Source organism: Microplitis mediator, chromosome 6, assembly GCF_029852145.1.
Source record: "Microplitis mediator isolate UGA2020A chromosome 6, iyMicMedi2.1, whole genome shotgun sequence".
In the NCBI taxonomy this organism is placed as follows: domain Eukaryota; kingdom Metazoa; phylum Arthropoda; class Insecta; order Hymenoptera; family Braconidae; genus Microplitis; species Microplitis mediator.
In genome coordinates, this window is record NC_079974.1 from 14870684 (window position 1) to 14897919 (window position 27236).

The 27236-nt window shown below is 29.4% G+C and overlaps 1 protein-coding gene and 2 long non-coding RNA genes across 3 annotated transcripts in view; 2 read left to right on the plus strand and 1 right to left on the minus strand.

Moving 5' to 3' along the window:
• Window positions 1-15460, minus strand: part of LOC130669577 (uncharacterized) — a 76171-nt gene extending 60711 nt beyond the window's left edge. Inside the window, exon 1 of the long non-coding RNA XR_008990219.1 lies at window positions 14220-15460. This is a non-coding gene — a long non-coding RNA (uncharacterized LOC130669577). The remainder of the gene's footprint in view (window positions 1-14219) is intronic.
• A 1985-nt stretch (window positions 15461-17445) lies between these two features.
• LOC130669578 (interferon regulatory factor 2-binding protein-like A) lies at window positions 17446-26985 on the plus strand. The gene is made up of 5 exons (XM_057472562.1): window positions 17446-18837; window positions 23225-23376; window positions 23459-23645; window positions 23734-23978; window positions 24057-26985. Exons 1-5 carry the CDS (start codon window positions 18081-18083, stop codon window positions 24195-24197), a joined length of 1482 nt encoding a protein of 493 aa, XP_057328545.1. The 5' UTR covers window positions 17446-18080; the 3' UTR covers window positions 24198-26985.
• Window positions 18860-21669, plus strand: LOC130669579 (uncharacterized). The gene is made up of 3 exons (XR_008990220.1): window positions 18860-19527; window positions 20365-20780; window positions 20877-21669. It is a non-coding gene; the product is annotated as an uncharacterized LOC130669579 (long non-coding RNA).
• Window positions 26986-27236: the final 251 nt, after the last annotated feature.

The window sequence follows — 27236 nt, forward strand, 5'->3', positions numbered from 1 at the left end:
TCAAATAACTTGTTATTGATAGTTTCCTTTAATTAATAATTATTTATTTTTGAATTAAACTAAGTTTTAATTAATAAATATTTTAATTTTCCGATTAAAGTTATTTACAACTAACAATTAATATATTTTTTAGTTCGTTATCATTTGCAATCAACAACTGAAATTTTATAACTTTACTTATAAAAATTAATTTAATTAAAAAATAAGTCTAGTAAATTTTTAAAGTAAATGTCATTTTTAATGATAGTGGTAGAGCAAGATAATTCAACTGGGTTCTCGATAAATAATCAATTAAATTTAATAAGTTTTATTTTAAAAAATTATGTAATTATAATCAAAATAGTACGAAATTATTATTTTTTTTTCTACATAATTGAAAATATTAATTCAATTGCTCTGTATATTTTATAAAACCGAATGTTTGTAGTCGAATGAATAAGTAGATCATATAAAAGTATCAGTTCAACATTAGTAGGTTCGTCCAGTAGCTACCGTTCAGACCCAGCTATCAGAAGGACAGCAGTTCGCGCCCAGGTTCCAGCGGAATTTGCAACGAGTTTCTTTAAATCCACATCATTAACCTTTTTTAAATAGTTTAAACGTTATTGATCACAAAATATATTAGGTTAATAATATTAAAATTTTTTTTTAGTTAAAATTTATTTGCTTGCTTGGCCGATTGCTGGCTGCCATTAATTGGCCGATAGTCGAGCCCCATTAATGGGCTTATCATTCCGGGTATAAGCCGTTTATCAGCCAATAAAAATTGCCATTACTGAGCCATTAATTGATATTCTTGGCCTAGTAATGGCCCGATCTAGGGCCGATTTCCAAACTTTGTATGGGTTAACAAAAATTTTTTACTGTTTAAAAAATTATTTCTTAACTATTAAAAAATCATTTCTTAAATAGTAAGAAATATTTGTTAAATACAAAGAAATGAATTTTAAGAAAAGGGTTCTTAAATACTAAGAAATCCTTCTATCAGTTTATATATATATGTAATAGAACCAACTTTAAGGACACGATTGCGCCTAATACAATTCTTATCCGATCTTAATGAAATTTTCCGTACTTATTCTACGAGCGATTATCTTGATCAAGTTCGAAGATGGGCAAAATCGGTCGATTACTTCAGAAGTTATGGCTGTTTGAAATTTTCACGATTTTTCGAAAAAATCAGTTCTTATTAACTGTTAAAGTTCATATAACTTTAAAATTAAAACTAATAGACAATTTCCGTAAAAAGATTCTTAAAAAATTTGTTTAGTAAGCTTTAATTTTTGACCGTAAGTTTATGTTTTGACTATTTCTTCCAATAATTTGAGTCTTGAAAGTTTGGATAGAATCAAAAAATTTAGAAAATGTGGTTTTCATTCCGGATAACTTAAATATTTCCCTTCATAATTTAATTTTGTCAGTGATGTTTTGTTGTGAACAGAATAATCTGTAAACTTTACAAATATTTTATATGTTCAAAGTATATATGGGGCATTCCATACCAAATCGGCCACTTTTTGAGGTCACCCCCTCCGATATTTTTGAAAAATTTATATGTTTTGGAGGCTGATAAAAAACGCTCTCATGAATTTTTTCAAATTTTTTTGACTACTCGTTTCCGAGATACCGATTTTTTTCAAAATACGAGGTTTTTTTAACTTCCCGCTAAGAAAATTGAAAATTTTCAAAAATTCGGGAAGTTATTGGTTTCGGTCCGATTTGCAAAAACCGAATTTCTATCAAATTTGGACGTTTTGAGGTTCTAGGAAGCTATCCTGACTAATTTCACGATGATGTCCGAGTGTATGTATGTGTGTACGTACGTACGTATGTATGTATGTAAATATTCATAACTCTTAAACGGATGAACCGATTTCGATCGTTGAGGTGTCATTCGACGCGGCTTGTTAATGTCTTGAGGCCGTAAAAATTTGAACTTAATCGGTAGGGTGCGTTCAGAGATATTTCAAAAATAAAATTTTTTCAAAAATGTTTTATTTGGATAACTTCCAATTTGCTCGATGGATTGATTTCAAAATCTAATCAGCTCTAAAACTCTATAAGCCGCGTCGAATGCCACCTCAACCATCAAAATCGGTTCATTCGTTCAAGAGAAACCGTTGACGAAAGAATTCAAAAAAAATTTTTTCCTTGGTTTTTTTGAAATTTCTCAAAAAAGGGCTGAATAAATCAATTTCAAAATTCGACCAGCTTTAGAACTTGATAAAACGCGTCGATTGCCACCTCAACCATCAAAATCGGTTAATTCGTTCGCGAGATATCGTGGAAGATAGAAATGCTAAAAAATGGTTTTTTACAAAACAATGGCATACAAAAGTATTTGCGAGCTCGAAGAGCTCGAAAATATATTCACAATAATGTTTTTGAGCTCAGCGAGCTCGAAAACAGCGGGAAGTTTTGGGGCTGGCCCGCAGGGTCAACTGACAGACCGATTTTTTTTGAAACGGTTATAACTTCGCGAAAAATACACCAATCGGATCGCTTTTTTTTTTAAAATCTTCGTTTTTGAATGTTCTTTCAAGAAAAAAAAACACGTTTTTATTCTTACTCAATTCCTTCATCGTTTATTTTAAGTTTGAAGCAAAAAAAATGTTTTTTGGAAATTTATGCCCCCTCCGATTTTTTTGAAAAAATTCTCAAAAAAACTTGGATGAATTTAGAAAATTTTGAGACCAATTCGATCGTGGGCAAACAATTCGTTCTATTTTTTTTCTTAATTCGAAAAAAGTTTTTTTCCCTAAATATTGTTTTTCGACTTAATTTGACCAATGAACATTCTCAGATCAGTCTATTTAGATGCTATGATTTTTTTTAAATACTGTGCCGTTCGGAGTATACTATTTTTGGAAGTTTTTCTACTCATTCAATAAACTTCCATCTTCATTTGGTATCACGGAGTTATTTGAGGTTGAAGTCGAATTCATAATAAATTTTGAGATTTTTTTGCTTTACCGGCGAAACTATCAGACCTATTACAAAATATCATTGGATCTTTTTTGTAGACAATTTTATTCCCTAGAAGTTATGCGGCTGAGGCAGCCGTTCGGCACGCGCGTGGCTCGGGCGATCACCGAAGTTAAGTAGCATTGAGCATGGCCACTACTTGGCTGGGTGACCGTTTAGCCACGCATTGGGTTCGAACGAAGGTCTCTGACCGTTAGGCGCGGGATGAAGATCCAGTGATCGGTAAAATGGGAATTTTATCGATCACTGGAGCTTCACCCAAACCGAAACTGTACTGGCTAGGTTTTCTCTGTGGTTTCCCTACGCCACTACACCTCCATTGCACAAGGGAAGTTGTAGGGCATCACAGTAATGATGCAGTACAGTATAAGCACAAGTCGGGCCACAGCCGCACAATGAAGGCAGAAAGAGAAGTAAAGCAGTTGCGATATAAAGGCAAAAAGTGTAAAAGGCCGTTACTACGGCTATATACTAGAAAAACAATTAAAAAAAAAAAAAAAACTTCCCTAGAAGTTATTTTTAATAAAGTTTTTTCGAATTCCGCATTGATTTGTATATATTTTCATTTTAATGTCAAGCTCATAAAAAAAATAGTCTTCTGATCGATTTTAAGAGCTTGACATTGAAATGAAAATAACTAGAAAACAATGCGGAATTCGAAAAAACTTTATTGAAAATAACTTCTAGGGAATAAAATTGTCTACAAAAAAGGTGCAATGATATTTTGTAATAGGTCTGATAGTTTCGTCGGTAAAGCAAAAAAATCTCAAAATTTATTATGAATTCGACTTCAACCTCGAATAACTTTTGAACAAATAGATTTATCGAAAAATGATAAGAAACTTTTTTTGTAGAGCATTCAATTCCGTACAAAAATATGTCTGCCAATTATTCCTATGACGCATCGTTAGCTACTTATAAAAATCAGAAGACGTAAGAAAACTTTGTTCCATGTTATTCTTATGTAAAATAGAAAAGTGCGATGAGGAACCTCTTAATGTTAATATTAAGAGCTCTTATTTTCACAGGCGTCTTCTTTTACCTAAATGAAACTTTTGAACCTGTTTCCGAGAAAAAAAAAAATTTGTTATTTTTTGGATCACCCTAATATAGATATATGTGAATGTGTGGCGGTGTGAGTCAACCGTGTCTCTATACGATTGTCATATGCCTCTTTAACATCTCCCGTATTTAAATTTATTTATAATAGATGAATATAAATTATAACTGTTATTTACCTATGTGTTTATTAATCCATTAACATTCTCTACCAATCCCATGAGAAATCTAAGAGCTTAATATTTTATTTTTCTTTTTTAAATATCTAAATATTTGCTTGCGCCGTTTTTGATAATTCTAATGAATCTATAAATCTCGAAGTTTTGGTGAATGTGTAAGTTTTTTTCAATACATATTTCGTTACGTATGTATATTTTCGTTTCTAACCCTGTTTACTTAAAGCTTGTTTGTCAATCCGAAATTTTAGTAATACGCGCGATTAAATTAGTATTGTTCGTATATTTATATATAAATATATGAGTGAACTAATAATATTTGAATCGTGGATTAAGAATCTCGGATTGAAAAACTGACTTTCAAAAATTGGCTTTAACCTTATAGTAAAAATGAACAAAGGCCGCCTTCATCTTAAACTAAGCGCGACCTACCGAAAAGTCAGGGATCGATCCCTTTCTTCGAGGTGCTGAAATTTTTTAAAAATCTCTCTTCCATTCTGGCTGCCAGATGGCATTTTTTAAATTTTTTTTTACAATGTTTCTTATTTTTGCACGACTCATGATGCGAAGCATCAGTGTGCTTTACGATCGAAAAATATTTTCATCTTTATAACTCAAGCATACAATAGAAAGTCTAATGAGCGATTCATTTTAAATAAATGTCACAGTAAACGCTTTTCTTATTTCCAAGAAATTAGAGACAAATCTATAGAAAATTAAAAAAAATAGATTAGTGCTTCATTCAGGCTTATCACTCGTCGCATGCCGATAACGTTGTTTTATTGACAATCATGGCGGCCCCGGAAAATTATCAGCGTTAACACGCAAGCGCAATGTGATTCTTTTTTTTACATCCAACAGGCTTTTAATCCACGAGGTCTATATAACTATGTATATACTTCCCTCGAGCGTGTCTCCAGTGCTTGTTGTGCGTCCTGGTACAAGTCGATACGCTTCGACGTTTACATCTTTTTTTCGCTATGTTCAATATGTGTATCGCAATTGCTTGTTAGCTGAACTCTATTATTATTATTTTCTAGTAGAATTTTTAAATAAATTAATCTTAAAAATATTAAAAAAAAAAAAAATTTCAGAAACAATTCTTTTTTTAAGCTATCTTAAGTTTATCATATCAATCAACCAAATAATTTTATTAGAAACTATTTAGTTAATAATTTCATGTATACAAGCGACCAAGGTCAATCTTGCAAGAACTATCTATATATAAAACGTATATACCATTTACTGGGAACTTACTCACTGATGCAAAAGAAGAAGCTGGCCTTGAAAGCAACTTTTTCTCATGTCCACTGTACTGATGTATCTTAAAATGTTTTTAAGAGAGAATTATTTTATTACTATACTTCTTATACTTTTCAATGTATTACTAATACATCTACAGCCTATATAATTTATTTTCATCATTTTTAATTATTAATTTATAAAAATATAAATAGTACTGTTTACTAAAAATTTTAATAATAGTTAAAAATACAAATTTCAAATAATTGTGATTATTTGAAGATAGTATCAATTATTGTGAACATTGTTATTATTGATTTGAAAAACAGCTAGCTCTTGTTATTTATTATACACAAACTCGCATGCAGCTGGTTCAAAATTGTGGGACGAATTTTTCAGATGAAAAATCAAAATAAAAAAAACCTGTGATCGGGAGAATTTCTAATATCAATTAGTTTGTTGTTTATTTTATATCGTTAAACTTGCCATGCCACTTTTTTTTTTTTTTTTTTTTCTATATCAATCGTAAAAGTAACATTTTCTGCATTTTGATAAAAATTTTTATCACTTGGTTTAAATGTTAAGAAAATATCTAAGTGAGATTAAAATTATCTCATTTTAAACAGTTATATGCAAATAATTTTTCTAAGTTCAACAATTGACATGTCTTGAAAAAATTATTTTCATTTTTCATGTAATGCTACACGAATCAAAAGAAAATTATGTCCCTGATTAAACAACTGAATCCAATCGAATTAAACAGAATTAAATCTTTAATTCTATTTAATTGAGATAAATTCTGTTAATTCGGTACCTAACTTAATAATGAATTCTGTGCAATTCGACAGGAAAACCAGAATTTATCCAGATTAAAACGAATTTAAATAATTATATTCGGTTTAATTCTGATTAATTCGAAAATAATTCTCCAATTTCTGGTTCTGAATCCGAATTAAACTGAATTAAAACGAATTTGAAATTTTTAAATCGGTTTTATTCTGTTTAATTCAAATTCAAATTTTCAATTCAGTTTCTGTGTCTACATTTAAAAAAATAAATCGTACATTATTTATTGCTTAGTTAATTATTTATTAATGAAATAAGCAAAGTTTTCATTACAAATATATTATGATATGTTTCAGTTTTAGAGAAAAAAAATCTGTCTATCGGTTGACCCTGCAGGCCAGCCCCAAAACTTCCCGCTGTTTTCTAGCTCCTTGAGCTCGAAAACATTGTTGTGAATACATTTTCGAGCTCTTCGAGCTCGAAAATACTTTTGTATCCCATTGTTTTCGAAAAAAACCGTTTTTAGCATTTCTTTCTCCCACGATATCTCACGAACGAATTTACCGATTTTGATGGTTGAGGCGGCAATCGACGTGTTTTATTGAGTTCTAGAGCTAAACAAATTTTGAAACTGTTTGATTTAGTCGTTTCAAAGATATTCGCAAAAAACCGTTTTTTGGCATTTCTTTCTCCCGCGATATCTCACGAACGAATCAACCGATTTTGATGGTTGAGGCGGCAATCGACGTGTTTTATTGAGTTCTAGAGCTGATTAGATTTTGAAGTCGATCGTTCAAGTCGTATCTGAGAAATCAATAAAAAACTAAAAAAAAAATTTTTTTTCCCGTAATTCGCCAATATTTTCGAGTCTACTTGATCAAATGATCTGAAATTTTCAGAAAAGTTGATGGCCAACAAGCTCTTTCGATTGCCGCCTTAACCATCCAAATCGGTTTATTAGTTAAAAAGTTATAGACCGGTCACACACACACACACACACACACACACACACACACACACACACACACACACACACACACACACACTCGGACATCATTCTAAAAATAGTCAGAATAGCTTCCGAGGACCTCAAAACTTCGACATCTGATGAAATTTCGATTTTCGCAAATCAGGGTGAAAACAATAACTTCCCAATTTTTCGAAAATCGTCGATTTTCTTAGCGGGAAGTTAAAAATGTCCAATTAGTTATAAAAATTTTTTTATTTCAATTTTCAACTGAGTTATTAATTTTGAAACAATTTTTTGTTGCAAGTAGGGTAACTTTTTCGATGCTCTTTAACAACTTGCAATAAGAAATAAAATACAAAACTAAAATTCTCTAGAGAAGAAAATATCCCTACTCCAATCTCCAGCAATAGTGGAAAAATCTTTAGACGTTTTGAAGACGTTATCGAAAAAAAACAACATGATCGTGATTTCTAATGATTAAAAACAAAATTTTTAGAATTATTGAAAAAAAATTTTCAAAAATTTTGAAAATAAAACTCAAATAATACTTATATTAATGACGAAAAATGAAATTCATAAATTAAATTGAAATTTTTTGATTATCTAATCAAAAACTCTTTAAATTAGTACACATAAAAGTTTGATAATGAATATCTTTTGAACGTTTAATTTAATCGCCAAAACATAAGACACCTTTTTTATAGAGCAGTTAATTTCCTTCAAAAATTTTTATTGCGCTTTTATAATAGTCATTTATTGTCGAGTTATAAAATTCATAAACAAAAATGAAATTTGTCTTAAAATAATTAAACTTAAATCTTTAATATCATTCAAATGGTGCGGTTGACGGAAAAAATACAAGATACCTTTTTTGTAGAGCATTGAATTTCCTACAAAATTTTTTAGGAACATTTTTCTGTACAATCAATGAATGATGAAGTATGAATTTTTTCCTATTGGACTGAGAAAAAAAGAAAAAACTGCGATGCAGAGGATCTCCCTATTAAAATTAAGAGCTCATATTTGCTGAGAATTTTTTTAAGGTGTCTACCAACCAATTTTTCCGTGGCACGTGTGAAAAAAAAGTAGTTCATTTTTTTGACCCACCCTAATATATATATGCATAGTGCATATAAGACAATTTTGTCAAGTTTTGCCAATAAAGAATCTAGGGCAGTTAACTAACAGGTAACTAAACAATTGTTTCCGAATGTCTTTTATTACTAAAATCTAATTATTTTAACATAGGATTAGAAAAATATTAATATGTAAGAATAAACATTAGACTGTGCCAAATGAAATCGATATTTTTTTTTTCGGTCCCATACGAAAATTAGGTTGTCTCACTAAAAAAAAAAATCCTGAAAAAATTTCAGCTCGATATGTCTATTTTTCAGTTAGCGCTCGCGTAAATAAGAATTTTCTAATAAAATTGTTTTTTATCCCAACTTAATATTTTACAACTCATTAAATATATTGATTAAAAAATGGCCAAGGTGCCATTTTGTAGGGAATTCAATTCTCTACAAAAGGAACTTTTGATCGAATGAAAAACGTCAGCCAATTTTTTTCTGCAGCCCTTTGAACCTAATTTTTTTTCAAAATTCATATTTATATTTACTATTAAACGCTTAGAAAACTATGTTGCTATGTATGAAACTTATTGAATTCAATTTCTCTAGGAACATTTATAATCCCAAGGAATAGTTTTCATACTTAAAGTAATAAAACTAACATTAAACTATTGATATTAATGATATTTCTAACAAGACTTTTTCTTCGTTTTGACATTTTTTGCATTTAATCTTTCTAGTAATTTTTACCTGCATTAGAATATCGTCCATAATTGTAATTTTGAAATTCTTATACTGCTGATCAAAAATTATTACTTTATTGATAAAAATATACATTGTTTATCATAATAAAATACCCATAAAAATTCAATTAAAGAAAAAAGTGATGTTCTAATTGTGCAGAAAAGTTTTTATCGATTCTGTTACTAGTTTTTAAGAGATTATGATTTGTCAGGAGAACCTATTGCAAACAATCTGAAAGTTGCCTACAATGGGCAGCAACAACTTGTAGTAGAAATTATCTAATTTATCTATTTATTGATTAATTAACTAATTAATTAATTAGATTGGAGCAAGTACAGTTTATATTCGCAATAAGGTCTCCTGACATGTCATAAACTCTTAAAAACTAGTAGCAGAATTAAAAGAAAATTTTCTGCACATTAGAACATCAATTTTTTCTTTAATTGAATTTTTATGGGTATTTTATTATTATAAGCATTGTATATTTTTATCAATAAAGTAATAATTTTTGACGATATTCTAATGCAGATAAAAATTACTAGAAAGATTAAATGCAAAAAATGTCAAAACGAAAAAAAAGTCTTGTTAGAAATATCGATAATATCAATAGTTTAATGTTAGTTTTATTACTTTAAGTATGAAAACTATTCCTTGGGATCATAAAGGTTCCTAGAGGAATTGATTTCAATAAGTTTCATACATAGCAACATAGTTTTCTAAGTGTTAAATAGTAAATATAAATGTAAATTTTAAAAAAAAATTAGGTTCAAAGGGCTGCAGAAAAAAATTGGCTGATGTTTTTCATTCGATCAAAAGTTCCTTTTGTAGAGAATTGAATTCCCTACAAAATGGCACCTTGGCCATTTTTTAATCAATTATATTTAATGAGTTGTAAAATATTAAGTTGGGATAAAAAACAATTTTATTAGAAAATTCTTATTTACGCGAAGGCTAACTGAAAAATAGACATATCGAGCTGAAATTTTTTCAGGATTTTTTTTCTTAGTGAGACAACCTAATTTTCGTATGGGACCGAAAAAAAAAAAATATCGATTTCATTTGGCACAGTCTAATAAACATATAAATTGAAAAAATTAATCCAGAAATTATCGGAGTCGATGGAATCACAAAAAGTAGTCTCCTTAACCTACATTTATGATAGAGCATTTATAACGTTTTGTGAAGTGAGAAGTTGTAGAAAAAGACAGAGAAGTGCATCTGTTGTAAGCACCTGACGCAATTCACCTGCTGTGCGTCAGGTGCTCTTCCTCTTGTGCAAGCCTAACGGACAATTCTTCAGCGCCTGCCCGAGAACAAAGAAGAAAGAAATTCACCACTTTATTTTCCCTTGTTCTTATGAACTGTGTGCGTATGCGCGTACGCGTGCGCCTGTATGTGTGAGATTAAATATTCATTTTTAATCAATTTTTACGTTTAACTTTAACAAATCTGTTGATTCCTGATTTAAAAAAACAATAAACGGAAAATAACTACGATTCTAAAATAAAAATAAATATTGTCAATGATTAAGTATCTAAGTATCGCATTTGTTTAAATCTCACGCGATACAATGAAATACACGAGAAAATACCTTCTGTAGATTTAACGGGGACATGCGAGATCGCGTTTAAATACGCGTTTTGTCACACCCGACGGTAGAAAAAGGAATGGAGAGAAATAAAACAGAACATACACCATTGTGTCATTAAAAACATCGGCTTTTGTATACTTTGGTGTAGTTTAATCGCTTAAAAATAAGTTTCGTGCATAAAATAAAAAAAAACGTGTATGTTTATAGTTACTTAAAATAAAGTATGAAATAACTATGTATAGGGCTTCGTGGCGTCTTGAAACAAAGACAGAGAATAATAAAAAACAGGGGAGAAAAAATGACTATTGTGTACACCAAAATAATATATTCTGTAAAAAAATTAATTGAATCAAAATGCAGGCGTCACATGTTAGATTTAATTATATTAATTCAAAATATAATTGATAATATATAATGTAAAATAGTGTGAAAATTTCTTTTTTTGATCGTAACCTATATAACAATCTTTTTAAATTCTTGAGCAAGTCTGTTCTCAAGATCGAAAGGTGTTAGTGTCTTTTTCTGCGTATGTGTTTTGCTGCAGATACTTGTGACCAGATTTAAATTGCAAGCCTTACACAAGACATTCGTGTCAGATTATAACTTAATTCTGGAGGAAGACTTTAGTTGAACATAGTTGCGCATGGCTTGCTCAAGATTTGCTCAAGGCTCAAAATTGACCTTCAGCCTTGAGAAAATCTTGAGCAAGTCATCCGTAAGTACCTACTGTAAGTTACTGGTGCAAGAAATGCGTCAAACATTTTTTTTTTATTGCACCGTGTTCAAGATATCTTTAATATTCTTGCGTATGATACCATGAGCAAGGCATACACAAATCTTGACATAGCCCTGATTAAAGAAAATGATTAAAAATGATTTCACACGTTAAATGTCCATAAGAGACAGGATTAGAAATGATTTGAAGGATTAAAAAGTATTTAAAATGATTAAAAAAGAAATCATTTTAAATACTTTTTAATCATTTTTTTTAATCAGGGAGATTTCTTGATACACGATCATGCAAAAGACACATACGTAGAAAAAGAGCGTAGACTAGCAGCTAGGGGTCTTGCTCAAGGTACTTATTCCAGAATCTTGCTCAAACTCGTGTTACCAGGGAAATATTCAAAAAAAGTTTTAATAAATTTATAGTTCCCTTATGTTGTACATTCCCTCGTGATCACATCATCTATGCGATTTTAGAGCCACCTTGTAGCTTTTTTGCTGTGTTTATACATATAGATATAAAAAAGAAAGAGAGAACAAAGTATATAAAAAGAATAAAAAAGTTTTGTGACTAGAGGATAGAGATGAACAATGTCTATTGAACGATGCGCAAACGGGGCGAAGAGAGCAGTCTGTAACGTCTATAGTTTGCACATCAAAACCGGTTGCGCAGAAGCGAAACAAATGGCAACCATTTGAGAACGAGTGGAACAGAGAAAGAATGAAAGTAGTATATTGCAGTACAGACATAAGTGGCGCACCATCCCGTTCACACACTGTCACATAACACGAGACTCCACTCACACATGACACATTTTCTGAGCAACGTATACTATATCGTAAGTTCCATAGTTCAGTGGAGTGATAACGACACTGGGTTGCAGCGTGACGTCACCCTTGAGTACGAGAAAACGGAGGAGTAAGAGAGATTAAGTAAAAAGTAAGACAAGGGTAGCGTTACGTTCTCTCTTGCCTTGTCTCACTTATTTCTAGCAGGTTTTCTTGTTTACAAACGACCATAAACACAAATATTCAACGCCATAACCTGTACTGAAGAAATAAGACTATGGTCGTATTAAATTCTTGCTTTTTTTACTTTGCGAGACAACCACGTGACACTCATGTAAGCTTTCAACTTTAACGCATTTAGATTTCCCAGTCACGTAGAGCTTCGTGATCGTTGAGTCTCATGACGTCAACGTCATGGCTCACGCACAATGTACCCAACTATGTTACTGTGGTTTGTGGTAACCGTGGTCGGGTTTTCACGCGTCTCGGTCACCGATTATCATTATTGTATTAAATGCAGCGTGACGATAAATATGCTTTTGTATTGCATAAGCTTGTCATAGTTAAAATTTTTGACATTAGTTATGCGATAACATTTTACATAATAATTTCAATTTATAATGTCTTTAAATTTATGTCACGAAAAAATAGTCATTTACTAACGACCACTGGTGTAGATATTAGTATATATAACTACACATAATATGTTAATATACTACACACAACAACAATAATAATAATAATAATAAATAATCTTAATCAATAACATTCGATCAGTAATTTTCCAACCAATAATAATAACGTACTCAACCGTAGATTTAAGTCTGTTCAACTCAACATGGTTTTTTTATGTCTTTATTTAAATTTATAATAATTTATATGTAATCAGAAAACTACTACAAATTTTTCGAAAAAAATACTAAGATTACTGTACCAAAAATTAAATTGTACTAACAGATAGTTTTTTAGTATTATTGTACGTAATTTTATGACTTTTTTTACCAGTCGTTACAAACTCCAAATTTTACAAGTGTAATTATGTGAAATGAATATTCTATTGTTTATTCCCTTTAATGTTACTATCAAAAAGCTGTCTATTGATCAGCTCTGCACAATTGTATACCCGTAATTGTTTTTCTTTTGATAGATTTGAAGAATGCACAATAATGTATGAAAAAGAGAATTTACAATTCATAAATTCGACATTGAATAAAAACTTAATAAATTTTTATTATGATTCCCATCATTCTTCTTATGAATGACATGCATTCAATATTAAGATCTTTAAAAAAAATCCAGTTTAACATATTGCTAGTTATCAATTAATCAATTATACACCTGATTAATCAGTAATCACTGTTTAACCCTTCAGCACTTTCGCATGAGTGCAAGTGAGATATTAAATAATTCAGAAGTGATGAAGGTTTCAACATTCTCTTTTCCCTTTTTTTTTTTTTTTATAAATATTTTAAAGATCAGACTTTTATGCCTGTCTCCTGACTATCGTAAAATTCACAAAATACAAATTCAAGTTGAATTCGTAATTAATTATATATTAATAAATTTAATCAACCAGTCACCATAACCGCAAGGTAAGTAGGCTTACTCGAACTTAGTAACTGGCCAGGCATAGGTTCGAATCTCAGTGGTAGCCGAGAAAATCGGCTCTCTGAAATTCGGCCCGCCACCGACCTTACAAAACCTCGAAGTCCCAACGTACCACTCAAAACAGTTAATGGTCTCTAATGACCAGGGGAGTTTAAAAGCGTCTTTAATGAATAAATAAAAAATAAATTTAAATATTAATTTTAATTAACTTTATATCGTATGTAAAGTTCTTGAACTCAAATTTTCATAAGGTTATCTAGAATAATCTTGACATTGATTTTGATGGCTCAAGGACATCTTTTGAATCACAGAATGACATGAAAGGATGATTAGGACATTCCGTTAATTTTTTAATAGGTGTAGTGAAGAGAATTTTAGTTATGTAGTTATTATTGTAATATAGAAATGGTAGAAGTTTACAGAAATAACCTAAGCCAACCTCTTCTCCGGTCAATATCATAACAAAGTACCTTGTTCACCGTGACTGGTAGAAGTAGAGGGAAATGAAAAGCAAGCGGAATTTTGCCAGGCGGTTAGTACCACATTACAACCTCGGCGCTCTTTCATCGAAAAGTTAGTAGATGAAGAACCGGATTGATTTTCTCCGAGTCTCAACTCTGCAGCAATTCCATAACAATAATATGTGTCTGTGACGTGACATAGAAATATTTTTTTTTGTTTTAATTTCTTTTGTCTTGCAGTCTCCAGGAAACAAATTTCAGGAAAAAATTTTTAAAATTGATTGATTCCTTTTTTTTTTCTTTTTATAAATTTTTCAAAAATATTTATAACACAATAAAAATATAACGGGAAGATTATAAACGAAAGTGATGAGTTTGATTTCCGGCGCGTAAGCTAATAGTAAAGACTCAACTCATCAATTTATTTCTCTTCAATTCACACTTGAGTATTTGTTGCTCTTTTATTCTTCTCTTAACGCGGCAACATTGGCAACGGCGTATGTGATACGTGTAATAGGCTCTTTCTTCTATTGCTGCTATGTGTGGGTGTTTATGCGCAACCAAATCTCTGATAATAATTTGGCAACGTTGAATAACGCCACGATGTTGCCAGACGTTCTTTTCTCTTGCTGGCATACTATACATACATACTATTTTCCGTCGTGTCGTGTCGTCGTAGACTGCAGATGACGTCACGGCCCGTACGATAAACCGTGAGCACGTAGCATCGTCAGCCCGGTTTTGTTCGCCAACAAAGTACGAGTTACACTAGAAAAATTTATATACACACCAACATTTTGTTACGTTTTATTTTTATGATTTTTAATTGATTAAATAATTTTTTTTTTTAATGGTTCTATAGAAAATGTCACACTATTAAATCTACCCTAGGTTTATAGGGCATGCTTTTTTTTCATAAACATTAGTATTAAAATTTCACAGTTTAAAATTATTGTTGAATTTTAGTATAATTATAATAAATATATTAAAATATAAGTTGTAATATAAGTGACGTTTAAGAAACACAGATCATGAACTTAAAATTTAAAGTTCTTCATGATGACGATAGATAAACCAGGAGTAATCATTTAAAAAGTATTGTATGAATTTGTAAAAGTATTATCTTATTCTATAAATACTGGGTCACTTTTAATTTCATAACTAAATTCGCAGCCGAATATAGTAAAGATACTAATTAATTCATTGTTTTTATTTTTCATTAATGATTTTTTTATTGTGTACAGGTATAAGTCAATTGAAGAATTAATTTTATTGATTCAATGTGTTTTTAATTTTTTTTAATTATTTTTTTTAATAGCTCTGATAATGTGGTATGTTTTTTATAGTCATAACCATTATATTGATAACTTCCTAAATAGTCGTCGCTTACGACGTAGTTCAAGGTCAACTAGCTTTTGTATTTATCGTTTAAAGTTTACAAAAAAAAAAACTTGAGTTGTTGAAATTCCATTAGATAAATAATTATAATAATAATAAACGAATAAATTAATTTTTGAATTAATAATTTAAATCTGTAGAGAAAATGAAAATTAACGAAGACTAAAATTTACGATGAAAACATTGATAAATTAAAAATAATAATACAGGGCAGAAGTACCATTTGTGGCCACTGCTCTATTTTTGAGCATTTAATACTTTATTTCAATGAATGAAGAATTATAAAATAAAATTTTTACTGCAATAGTGTGATAAAAGTATCTTTGTACACATTTTAAAAATGAATTATGTCATTGCGTCTTTGTCAAATTAATTTATTAAAATTCTTCTAAGTGTCCAAAACTGGCCCTAAAGTGGCCAAAAATGGTTCCTCTACCCAATATAATAAATAATTATTTAATCACATAATTTTTTTTCCACACCAAAATAAAATTAACGTCTAAATGAAAAAGAAACTAATTTTGCTGTTTTCATCTGGTCTTATATTACTCTACGTCTTACTTTTTTTTCTATACACTTGACTTTGTCAAAGAATTACAATAACGACTCGTACTTGCTTGTGGCAGTCTTAGTGTGATGTCAACGGCAGTGATGTCATTCAACTAATTTAACAAAGTAAACTCGTATAATACTCACTTTGATTGATACTTGACTATATGACGTAATTTGAATTATTAAAATTTCTTTAATAATTTCTTTATGTATAATAAACTATATGTACTCTAAACCGGTCAACGACTGGTTACGAATACATTATGTAACGTTAATAAGAAACGTTTTACAAGTTAAGTTCTCAAGTATAATAATAGTAAACAATAGAGTTGAGAACGATTACTACACATGCTTGTGATCTATATTTTTAATATCGTTTTTCCATGAACGTCAGTTTATATATTTTCAAATAAATATTTTTATTGTTTGAATTTTACGTTGTACTTTTTTTTTGTTCTTTATATATTAGTAAGTAATCTACAATGACCCGAAAAGCTGTCATGATATTTATCATACACAACATAACCATGTGTGTATGCCTTGGTCAATGAAATATTTAGTATATTTACTTATTATTATCTTAATAATTGAAAAAAAAATAATTAATGATTAAATATAGTGAAAACACAAATTTTAAACAATATGACAACTCATATCAGCAATGTATGCTCGTAAATAGTTATTTATATTTTAAAATAGTATATTACCCACTAAGGAAGGAAAGTAGGACATTCCAGCCTGCATGTATAATTGTCTACTCGAGCCAAAGGCGAGGGTGGCAAACACGCAAATTGGGATGTCCGACTTTCCTCCCTCGGTGTGTAATATACTATTATCATTATATATAAATTAATAACATGTATTTAAAGTTATTGCATAATGTTTAATTATATATATATATATATATATATATATATATATATATCTATATATATGTACTTATTTTTTATGATATATCATGACTCATACTATTTAACTGATACATAAATACATTAAAAGATAAAGACAATAAAATAAAGATATTTTTATTTTTGGGTTTATATCATTTTTGGCGGGTGTGATGCTGACTTGTTTGCTAACACAATCGCACGATCCCGGTTTGCCGTTGCGCTCTGTGTACGTGTCCCCCGGGGTCGAGCGTCACGTACGCGGGGAAAAGAGAGCTAGCCGGTCAGTCGCGCGAGAATGCAACGTAAGGAGAGAAGCTGCGCGGAATATAAGACGCATGCGCAAATAAATCGTGACGTCGCGTTTTGTGACGCCACGTTTACCCATTGGCCAAAGCTTGAGCTCTACTAAGTGTAGTGGGGGGTTACACCCGTAAGTGAGTTTCAACGTCGCATTCTCGAGCGTTCCGCGTTTGTTACCGCTGTGTTATTTTCGTGATATTAATTTGTTCAATACAATTTTAATATACCAGTGAAGTCCATGAAATTTATTTAGAAAATATATGTAACTAACTTCTTTGTAAATATATATTTAAATACTTAATAAATTTATAAAACATAGTTGTATATAAAGTTTATTTTAAATTTTATTTATTTTTATATTTTTTTCTTTTTCATTCGACGTGACTCCACCCTTGTGGCTTAAACCTAGTGGTTGAGATTCTCATCTCTCTGTGAGAAGTGAGAGTGAAAAAATTATTAATCTGAATCCCGAGTGATTTTTTTTTTTTTTTTTTAATTAATTTATGATTTTTATATAATTACGATTTTCAACTGGTTTATTTTTGTTTTTATTTGTGTTAGTGAAAGAAGAAAAGACGGACAAATGATCTCAATAGAGATTATGAGATAAAGGATTACTTATTATTATTGTTTTTTTTTTCAACGTGGTGTTAATAGAAAATTTAAATACAAAAATAAATACTCTTATATTACTGATTAAAAACAGTAAATAAAATAATAAATCATCAAGATGATGGGAAAACGAACACAGTGTTATCTTTGTGACCTACCGCGTATGCCGTGGGCTATGATAACGGATTTTTCAGAACCTGTATGCCGTGGTTGCGTCAACTACGAAGGCGCAGATAGAATAGATTTGGTATTAGAGTCAGCCAAACAGCTGAAGAAAGCTCATGGCTTCCAGGACACAAGACCATCGGTTTCAAAAGCATACAGAAGTACCAGTCACGCCGAACACAATGGTGGTACAAATATCGATGTTTTGCCAATTCAAAATGCCGGTCAGGCTCATTCGAGGCACCACAATATTGCTAGTTATTCACAGCTTCATCATCGTAATTCTATAAATGATTTTAATTCAAGTTCACGACAACAGCAACAACAACAACAACAACAGCAGCAACAACAACAACTAGTTGCAGCAGCACGTCAACAACAGCATGAAGAACCTCATGAATTGGCTAATGGCATGAGAAACAATAACGTAAGAATGACAAATGCTCATTTAGCTGCAGTAACTCATCATGTAAATCTCAGTCATAGTCGTAGTACACAATTAAAACGAGGAATATCTACCATTGATGAAGATGAACATCCAGAAAAAAGATTATCACTTGAAGAACAACATCCAGTCAGGCCACCTCTTACTCGAGGTGAATCTCTTCCTGCTGTTAGCCTTGCTGTTAGCTATGTTCAAGATAGAAGCAAAGAAAAACATCCAGTTAGAGCACCTAGTTTTGAGACTGCTACAACATTCAAGGCCAACGGTAAGTTTTTCTCTCTATCGTATTATTTTTATAACGTAACAATAAATTTAAAACTATTTAATAACATTACTTTGAAGAATTGATATCTGGCTTTCTTCATTTGATGGATATTTGTTATAAATAAGAAAGAAAATGAATGTGGGTATTTTTATTTAATCATTAAATAGGTATACAAACATCAGAAATGACACTTGCTAAAAAACAAAAAAATAAATAAATAAATGTTGACAATGACGTACAGACACATGACGTCACGATGATATATTTAGACCAATGAATGGATCCGGTTTTCTCGATATGAATCTCTGAAGCAAACTATTGAAAGACTTTTCCGTATGTTCGTCTTATTTTATTTTTAAAATTGAATCTTAGTTTATACAACTAAATATCAAAATAGATATATAAAATAATTACTTAGCACTCTTATATACACTTATATACAGTTGATTGAAGCATCTATGACTCATCATTTTAATTCCTATGTATGTTTTTTTCCCCTCTCCTATTTACTCACGCGTGACACGTTGACCGATCGATAGTATATATCTGTTACTCTTTACGCTATTATAACTTAATCCTATCAGGAAAGAAAAGTTTCGCTCTATATGTAGACACGTAAAAAAAAATGTATAAAATCTTGTATTTTTATAATTTTTTATTAATTTTATCGAATTGAAATTAATCGTAAGAGTAAGTGTTTAAAAATATAAAATGTGTGGTTAATTAAACTTTTTGTTAAAATATCTTTATTTTTTGCTTTCATTCGATTCCATTGATTTGTAGCATATACTTTTCTTTGAAAAGAGGAATTAATACCGTTACTTTTCTGATCGTGAATAGATATCCGTTATATATGATAATAAATTTTAAGAATTTTTTAATAAGTATACGACAAAAATTTTTTTAAAAAGCAACATAATTTAATTTATAATAAAAAGTTCTCATCTTATTTTTAAAAAAATAATTTTAATTGTTTCAAAAATAAAATTATGACAATTTACTGTACATTCAGATTGTGATATGTTTATAAAAATAAACATATCATAATCTGAATGTACAGTAAATTGTCATAATTTTATTTTTTATTATATGTCATTAATAAAAAAAGATTAAACCTAAAATTAAAAATTATTTACATTGCGTAGTCTTTATCTTTTATTAAAAATAAAGAAAAATCATTCGAATAAATACATTATTATAAATTTGACGAGTTATAAAATAACGAAATACTACACTGAACGAAAGGTGATCTTGGTTAAAAGAGAATTATCTTGAGTCAAGAGAATTTTTAGGAAAACAGAATGTACATTGATTAAAGTAAATTTTCTCTTAATATTGATTATTTTGATTTAAAAAGTTATTTTTTCAACCGAAATGGATTAAAGCTTTAAGTTAAAGATATATTACTTTAGTTAAAATAAAAAAAAAATTATTAAAGAAAGTAAATTGTTTTTGAATTAATATTTTGATTTTCTTCATTTATGCATAAAATATTTCATTCTATGAAATTTAATTTCTCTACGTAAGGGGTGAAATTTCTCAAACCAACTAGTGGCTATTACTTGAACCAAAAATAATAAAAATTCAAGTCAAGAAATTCAAGCTCTTGGTTTCCGTTCATAGCAGCATGCGGATAACAGTGGCACTCGGGTATATGCTGCTTCTCTACTTCGGATACCACTTTGTGTATACACGTAGACGCCCGAAAATCCTAAAAATATGAAACGAGTCAACTAACTGCTGGCGCTGTATTTATATACTTCACACCGATATTCTAATAGTATTAGTTTATTAAGTGAACAATTAATTTATTCATATAAAAATATTGTTTTGAATTGAAGTGTTCAGTAAAAATGTGAATTATTGTAGTTATTAGTCATAATATTTGGTGTTTTTCTCCTGATTCAAGTTAAGTTCAATGATGTGGTTTCAATCGCAAAAAAGTAAGTTAATTATTATTTATGCTGTTTTTAATTACACCAGATAGTCAAGTTTGTTTTCATTTCTGATTCTAAATTCTTATAAAATTTTCTTTTCAGTATGGTATCGTGCAGTTAATGGTGTCAATGAAGCCAGGATAAATGGCAAAACCTTCCATTTCTTTTTGTAAACAAAAAAAATTTTTAATTGTAATGAAAGATCACAATATATTTTTATGATTAATTGTATGTATCCTGAGAATTGAATTTTTAATAAAAGAAATTAATTTAAAATTGAACTGATTTCATATATTTTAAATAAAAGTATTTTTTAATTTACATTAATGTGATTTAACTTTAAAATGAATTTTTTAATTTTTTTAATCAAAAATTGATAGTTTAAAAACTCGATGTATTGAAATGAATCGATATCGACTACATTCGAGAGAACGATGTTTTTAGAAGGAGTTAGTATCTTCCGAAACCAAGAGCTTGATTTTCTTGAGCCAACTAAGTTGTTTTCTTATTCGAAGAAACAAAAAACATTTAAAGCAAAAATTTATATTTTTAAATCAAGATTGAATTTCTCAATTTGAGAGCTTTATATATTTTAATTAGAAAAATAAATTTTTTCGAACAAGAAAATAGGATATTCTAATTTAAGAATTTATATTTGGAAACGACTATTTTCTTCATTCAAGGATTCCTTTTTTTCTATGTATAATAACTAAACTTCAAATATATATTTATTGCTGGGTTCAAAACATACACCTAAATTTAGTAATAAATATATTCTTCTACATTCTCACAACAGTTAAATGATCTCAACAATAAAATTATTGTTTTGAGTTACTCATCAAAGTATGTTAAAATATGTAAGTGTGAATTAAATTGACACAGTTCTTTCCCAAAACTTTTTACTAATTCTAAACTAAAACTCTATTGAAAATGGTTATTGTAATTCACGTCATTCAATTAATATGATTGAATACAAAACACATTTTTTATTATCTTTTTTTCATTATCTAAAATATCTTTATTTTTTTTTTTTTTTTTTTTTTTTTTTTTTTTTTTTAATAAATGCATTGTTCAAATGAAATAAATATCATTATTAATAAATAAATATTAATTCCTAGTCGTGTGATATTTGCAAAATTAGTCTGCGACTAGAAATCATGTATTCATCTGGATTCAAAATACGTATAAATCTGCTCAATACATGAATCTATATTGAAATTTTTTTTGTCAAGTATTCTTAATAAATATTTTTTTTTCATTTGTTAAAAAATAATTAATAATAAATACAAAATAAAAACATTACGTGAATCAGTTAACGCAAAACGACAGGTTTTTCGATCGATCAGCGCTTCTGACCAATATGGCGTCCGGTAGGGTTCCTACTACTAGCGACATAGAGAGTTTAAACGACCATTCAACAGTTTTCGCAACAAATTGACATGAGTTTGTGTTAATATTGAATATATAGAAATATTCAATAAATTGTTATAATAGCTGTAAGCTACGTCATCTTTTCGAAGATATATATATACATATATATATATATATATATATATGTATATATATATATTGATGTGTGTTTGTCCGTGTGTGAATGTGTATTATAACCAGCGGTTTTGAAACAAGGCCGCAACTGCAACGCAACGATCAGTGACTAAGCCATTACCCCTTACTCCTACTCCTTGTGTTTCGTGTCTCTTTTACGTTGCTTTACAAGTCTTATTTCACGACATCAAGTTTGCGTGTACTATATGCAGGGAAAAAGTGCTCGAACCGTATCCCTCTTTCCTCGCTATAGAGTATGCCTTAATGGTTCTTGTGGTCACGGAAAAGTACCGGTCACATGTCTCGTCGACTGGCGATTGCGTGCTTCATGTTGTCTCACTGACTGACTGACTCAACGCTCCGATTCCGTGCTGGATTCACTCTTGAACCGGTTTTACTCCGTGACAATATTTTATTTACATTTTTTATTTTTATTTTTTTACTATCCCATACTATGATTATTTTCTTTAAGAAAATGACACATCTTATGTTATTTTAGCAACGTATAGTAATATATAATTGTTATAATATATAAAAATTTTAAGTTGTAGATAAAAAAAATAAAATAAAATAAAAAATCAAGTGTATATGAGTAATTTACTTAGCTGCTGTATTGTAAATATTATCAATACATATTTTAACTATTGTACGTACGTATGTCTATCAGACGTTTGTAAATTGAATATTTAACATTCTATCATGCTCAGAGTTGATTGCGTGAGTCGCATATATAATAGATACAACAGGACTAAGAACATGAATTTAATTTTCGATGATTCAGTTATAGTTTTGTCATAAACTTTCTCGTTTTTTTTTATTAATTTTCTAAAAAAGCATTTGACATTGACATTAAACTAATAAAAATTCGAATCTGCACATATAGTTATTTATTTTTTTCTTTACAGGTGGTTATGTTGGTCCTTCAATTCCATTGGCACCGGCAAGCGTTGCTACTAATGGTGGTGGATCGCCTCTTCGTCCAAGGACTAGTCCACCTCCACCACCACCTCCTCCTCAAGAGACTGGAGGTGGAAATCAACAAGGGAATCATCATCAAGTAAATTTTATTCCTATTTTCTTATTATAATAAAATTACAAATCACTATTGTATAAATTTTATGATTATTTTCATTTTTCAGGGAACAGCTGGAGGTCCATCACCAATGGCTGCTTTAATGTCTGTTGCTGATACTTTAACATCACCTGAACCTGTATCACAGCCTCCTAATAATCCCAGTCCAACTAGCAGAAGCCCTCCAACAACTGCATCCAATGCTCAGCAACGCAGCGTTTCCAGGGGCTCTCAACATAGTCCGAATAGTTCAGGTATTACATTAATTATATAATTAATAATAATAAATTATTGAATTAAGAATTATTGTATTAATTGACTATTTATTATTTTTATATCTAGGATCTTCAACAAGAAGACAAAATGGATCTAGACATGTATCATCTACAACTGTAATGACATCATCAGAAGGTGCAACCGCCCAATCCACTGGATCTGAACCAGTGACTGCGCCTGCACTCAAGTGTACACTTTGCCAAGGTCGTCTCGAGGACACTCACTTTGTTCAATGCCCTAGTGTCCCTCATCACAAGTTTTGTTTCCCATGTAGCCGAGAAAGCATTAAGAGACAGGGTGCTGGATCAGAGGTCAGTATCTTTTATGGCATTCATTTTTTTTTTAAATTTAATGACAAACATGAAAATTTATATACCCGTGTGTTGTAGGTTTATTGTCCGAGTGGAGAAAAATGTCCTTTGGCTGATAGTCAAGTACCTTGGGCGTTCATGCAAGGCGAAATTGCTACTATACTCGCTGAAGACACTGCGGGCACTGGCCTGAAAGTCAAAAAAGAACGTGAAACTTAAAAAAATTAAATGTTTATTAATATGGTTGAGGCTTAAATTTTTGAACTGCTCGATATCTCAACAATAAAAGAGATAAGCAGAAATATTTTGATGGAAAACCGTGAAGGCTCCATCAAACAAATTGTTTTTGGTTGAAGAAAATAAAAAAATCACATGTGTTAATGTTGCTCGCTAATCGAGTTAACTGGTTTAGAGCCGAAGACGTTGAAATGAATCGGAATTTTTTTTGCAAGCAGTTAATATTTATTGAACTAACTACAGTTAAAACAAAAGAAAAATTGATATAAGTAATATCAATCATTTTTATTCTTTATAAAAATACTTTTGATGAAATTGATTGAATAATAATTGATAATTTATCATCGAGAGTATAAGTGATAGTTGGTTTTGAGCAGGAGTCTTCGGCATTTTGATAAGCTGGCGAATTTTCTTACCTTTTTGGTGCGTTATTTATGCACGAAAAAATCAAGCATTAAAAACGTTTTTTATTTCATTTAGTTTGTTTTTCAATTTTTTTAATGTTTAGATTTTTTTTTATTTGATATGCGATAATGTACAGTTGCAATAACTTTATATGATATACAGAAAAAGGATTCGTACTTAGATTTGATTGTTGTCACATTTTAATGCGTCCTTGAATGATCAATAAATAATGATTAATTTATATTATAGTAACTGAGGTTTATGATGTTTTAAATTTTACGTTACATATTATTATTATAATTTTTTTTTATATTATCGCTCAAAGCGAGTAAGTTAATTTAGGTTTGTACCTTTAAGATACAAACTATTTTTCTGTACATTGTGTATATGTGTATATAAATTTGACATTAATTATTATTAAATAAATATTATGATTAGTGGAGTAACCAAGTTATCAGTGTACAAAAATACTAAAAGATCTAGAATTGTGCGTTAATATTTCATTTGTGTGTGATTTCTTTGCACATAGTATAAATTTATTTACATTCACACATGCTTTTATATTTTCACACAAAAGCCATCCAAGTCGTCATCTTTTGACGAATTGTGTTTTACTAATGATAAAAACTTTTTCTAAGTGATAGAAAAAAAAACAAAAAAACCATTATCATTTGCTTAATGTGCGTGAAAAGTAAAACGCATTAAACTTGATAATTTTTATAATGATAAATAATTAAATGGTAGTATTTAAGTTTAGAGACTTAAAGTCTTTAGCTTGTATTGAATATAATATAAAGTATATTTAAGAAAATAAAATGAAATCAACAAAAACTTAAACACCTGCTATTTAAAACATTTATAAAATTTAGTGTACAATAATTTATCAAATACTTTTTAAATGAGCAGTTGACCGATGAAATAAACTTTATTGTATAGGAATTTTTTTAATTGTTTACTTGATAATTTTGAGGCCGCCCAGGATTTTTTTTTTAAGTAATAAAATAATGAACGTCTGAATGATAACAGTAGTAAAGAAAATAAATGATATCAAAAGAGTGAATGCTTTCAAATAAATACATTATACCATAATTTATATCAAAATCCCGTTTACTGGTCAAATGTTTTTTTTTTTCTTTTTATTTGTACATATTTGTACAAAAACATTAATCGAAATAATGTTCAGACATGCATCGATTATTTTAAGTGATATCAAAGTAAAAATTAAGAAGAGTTTTGAAATTTTTCACTCCGCCTGTCTATTATATCGTCTTTTTTCTCAATCTTTCTAAATGGAAATTTTTAATGAATTTATATGTATAACTTGACATATAATCGAATTTCGTTAGAAAAATATTTATATCTTACCCACATCGAGAGCAATGTTTGTGCAAACAAACATACAAATAATTTTATAGCAAGGTTCGATTATATTTCAAAGAAATGGTACAAATTGCATAAGCATGACTTTGATAAAAATGACTAAAATTAAATCATCTAAATCATCGTAAATACATAATCATTATAACCAAAGTCTCCGCAACTAAATTTTTATGGAGAAAAAGAAAGAAAAATACATCTATTGAAAGTTTTTTTTCTTGGCGTTTTTTCTATTTTTTTAACGGCTTTGAATTGTTTGTAATATATTTTTAAAAAATGGCATTATTACTAGACTTATTCTCCAGTATCTTTATACGTTTTACATGTACAATGTAAATTAATTTGACTAAGTAAAAAGAAAAAACTACAATTTCCAATTAAAATAAAAGACCTAATACCCGATGAAGAACGAATGCCCGATTACTCCTTGTATTTGTATATCTATATTTATAAATATAGATAAAAAATACATGGATTAATCGGGTACTAGTCCTACATCGGGTATTAAGTCTTTCACCTTATATTATTATTTTTTTGATTGTTTCTTGTTTAAGATTGTAAAAGTAACATATGATCAGACTAAATAGTCTGTACTCTAAAAAGTCATTTGACAAAAATTTAAGTAAATATCTATGAGTCATGTAAGAATGTGACTCTATCTATGATGGCAAAAAAAAAATAATTATTCAAATAGAAAAGTAATAAAGAAAAATAAATTTGAAAGAAAAAATAATAAACGTTGAATGATAATTGTAGTAGCGAATAAAATAAAAAATTAAATTGATGAATTTTTTTTTTTTTTTTTTTTCTTTTTCTTTTTAAATAAAACAACTTGGAAAGTGTAATAATTGTACTGTTTATCATATGTATGCAATCGTAAAAAAAAGCGAAAATATATATGTTGATGTGTAATAATTGTCTTATACTTATTGACTTGTTATTTGATCCGATTATTTGTTTCTTGTGGTTAAAGCTGATAATATATCATATCACTTTTTTTTATTACACGAAATAGTATCCTATTGGTTGAATTTTATATTTATGTGACTCCTCACAGATACCAATCACGAAAAAAATCAATGTCGACGCACTCCATTGCGATATGACGGTACTTGTAGAAGGGCAAAAAAAATAATCAGAGTTGGAAAAGGTAGGCACAATGCAGTCCAGTAATTTTCATAATTATCTGCAAGTAGTTTTGACCATTTCTTCCAATAATTTGTTTGCCTTGAAAGTTGT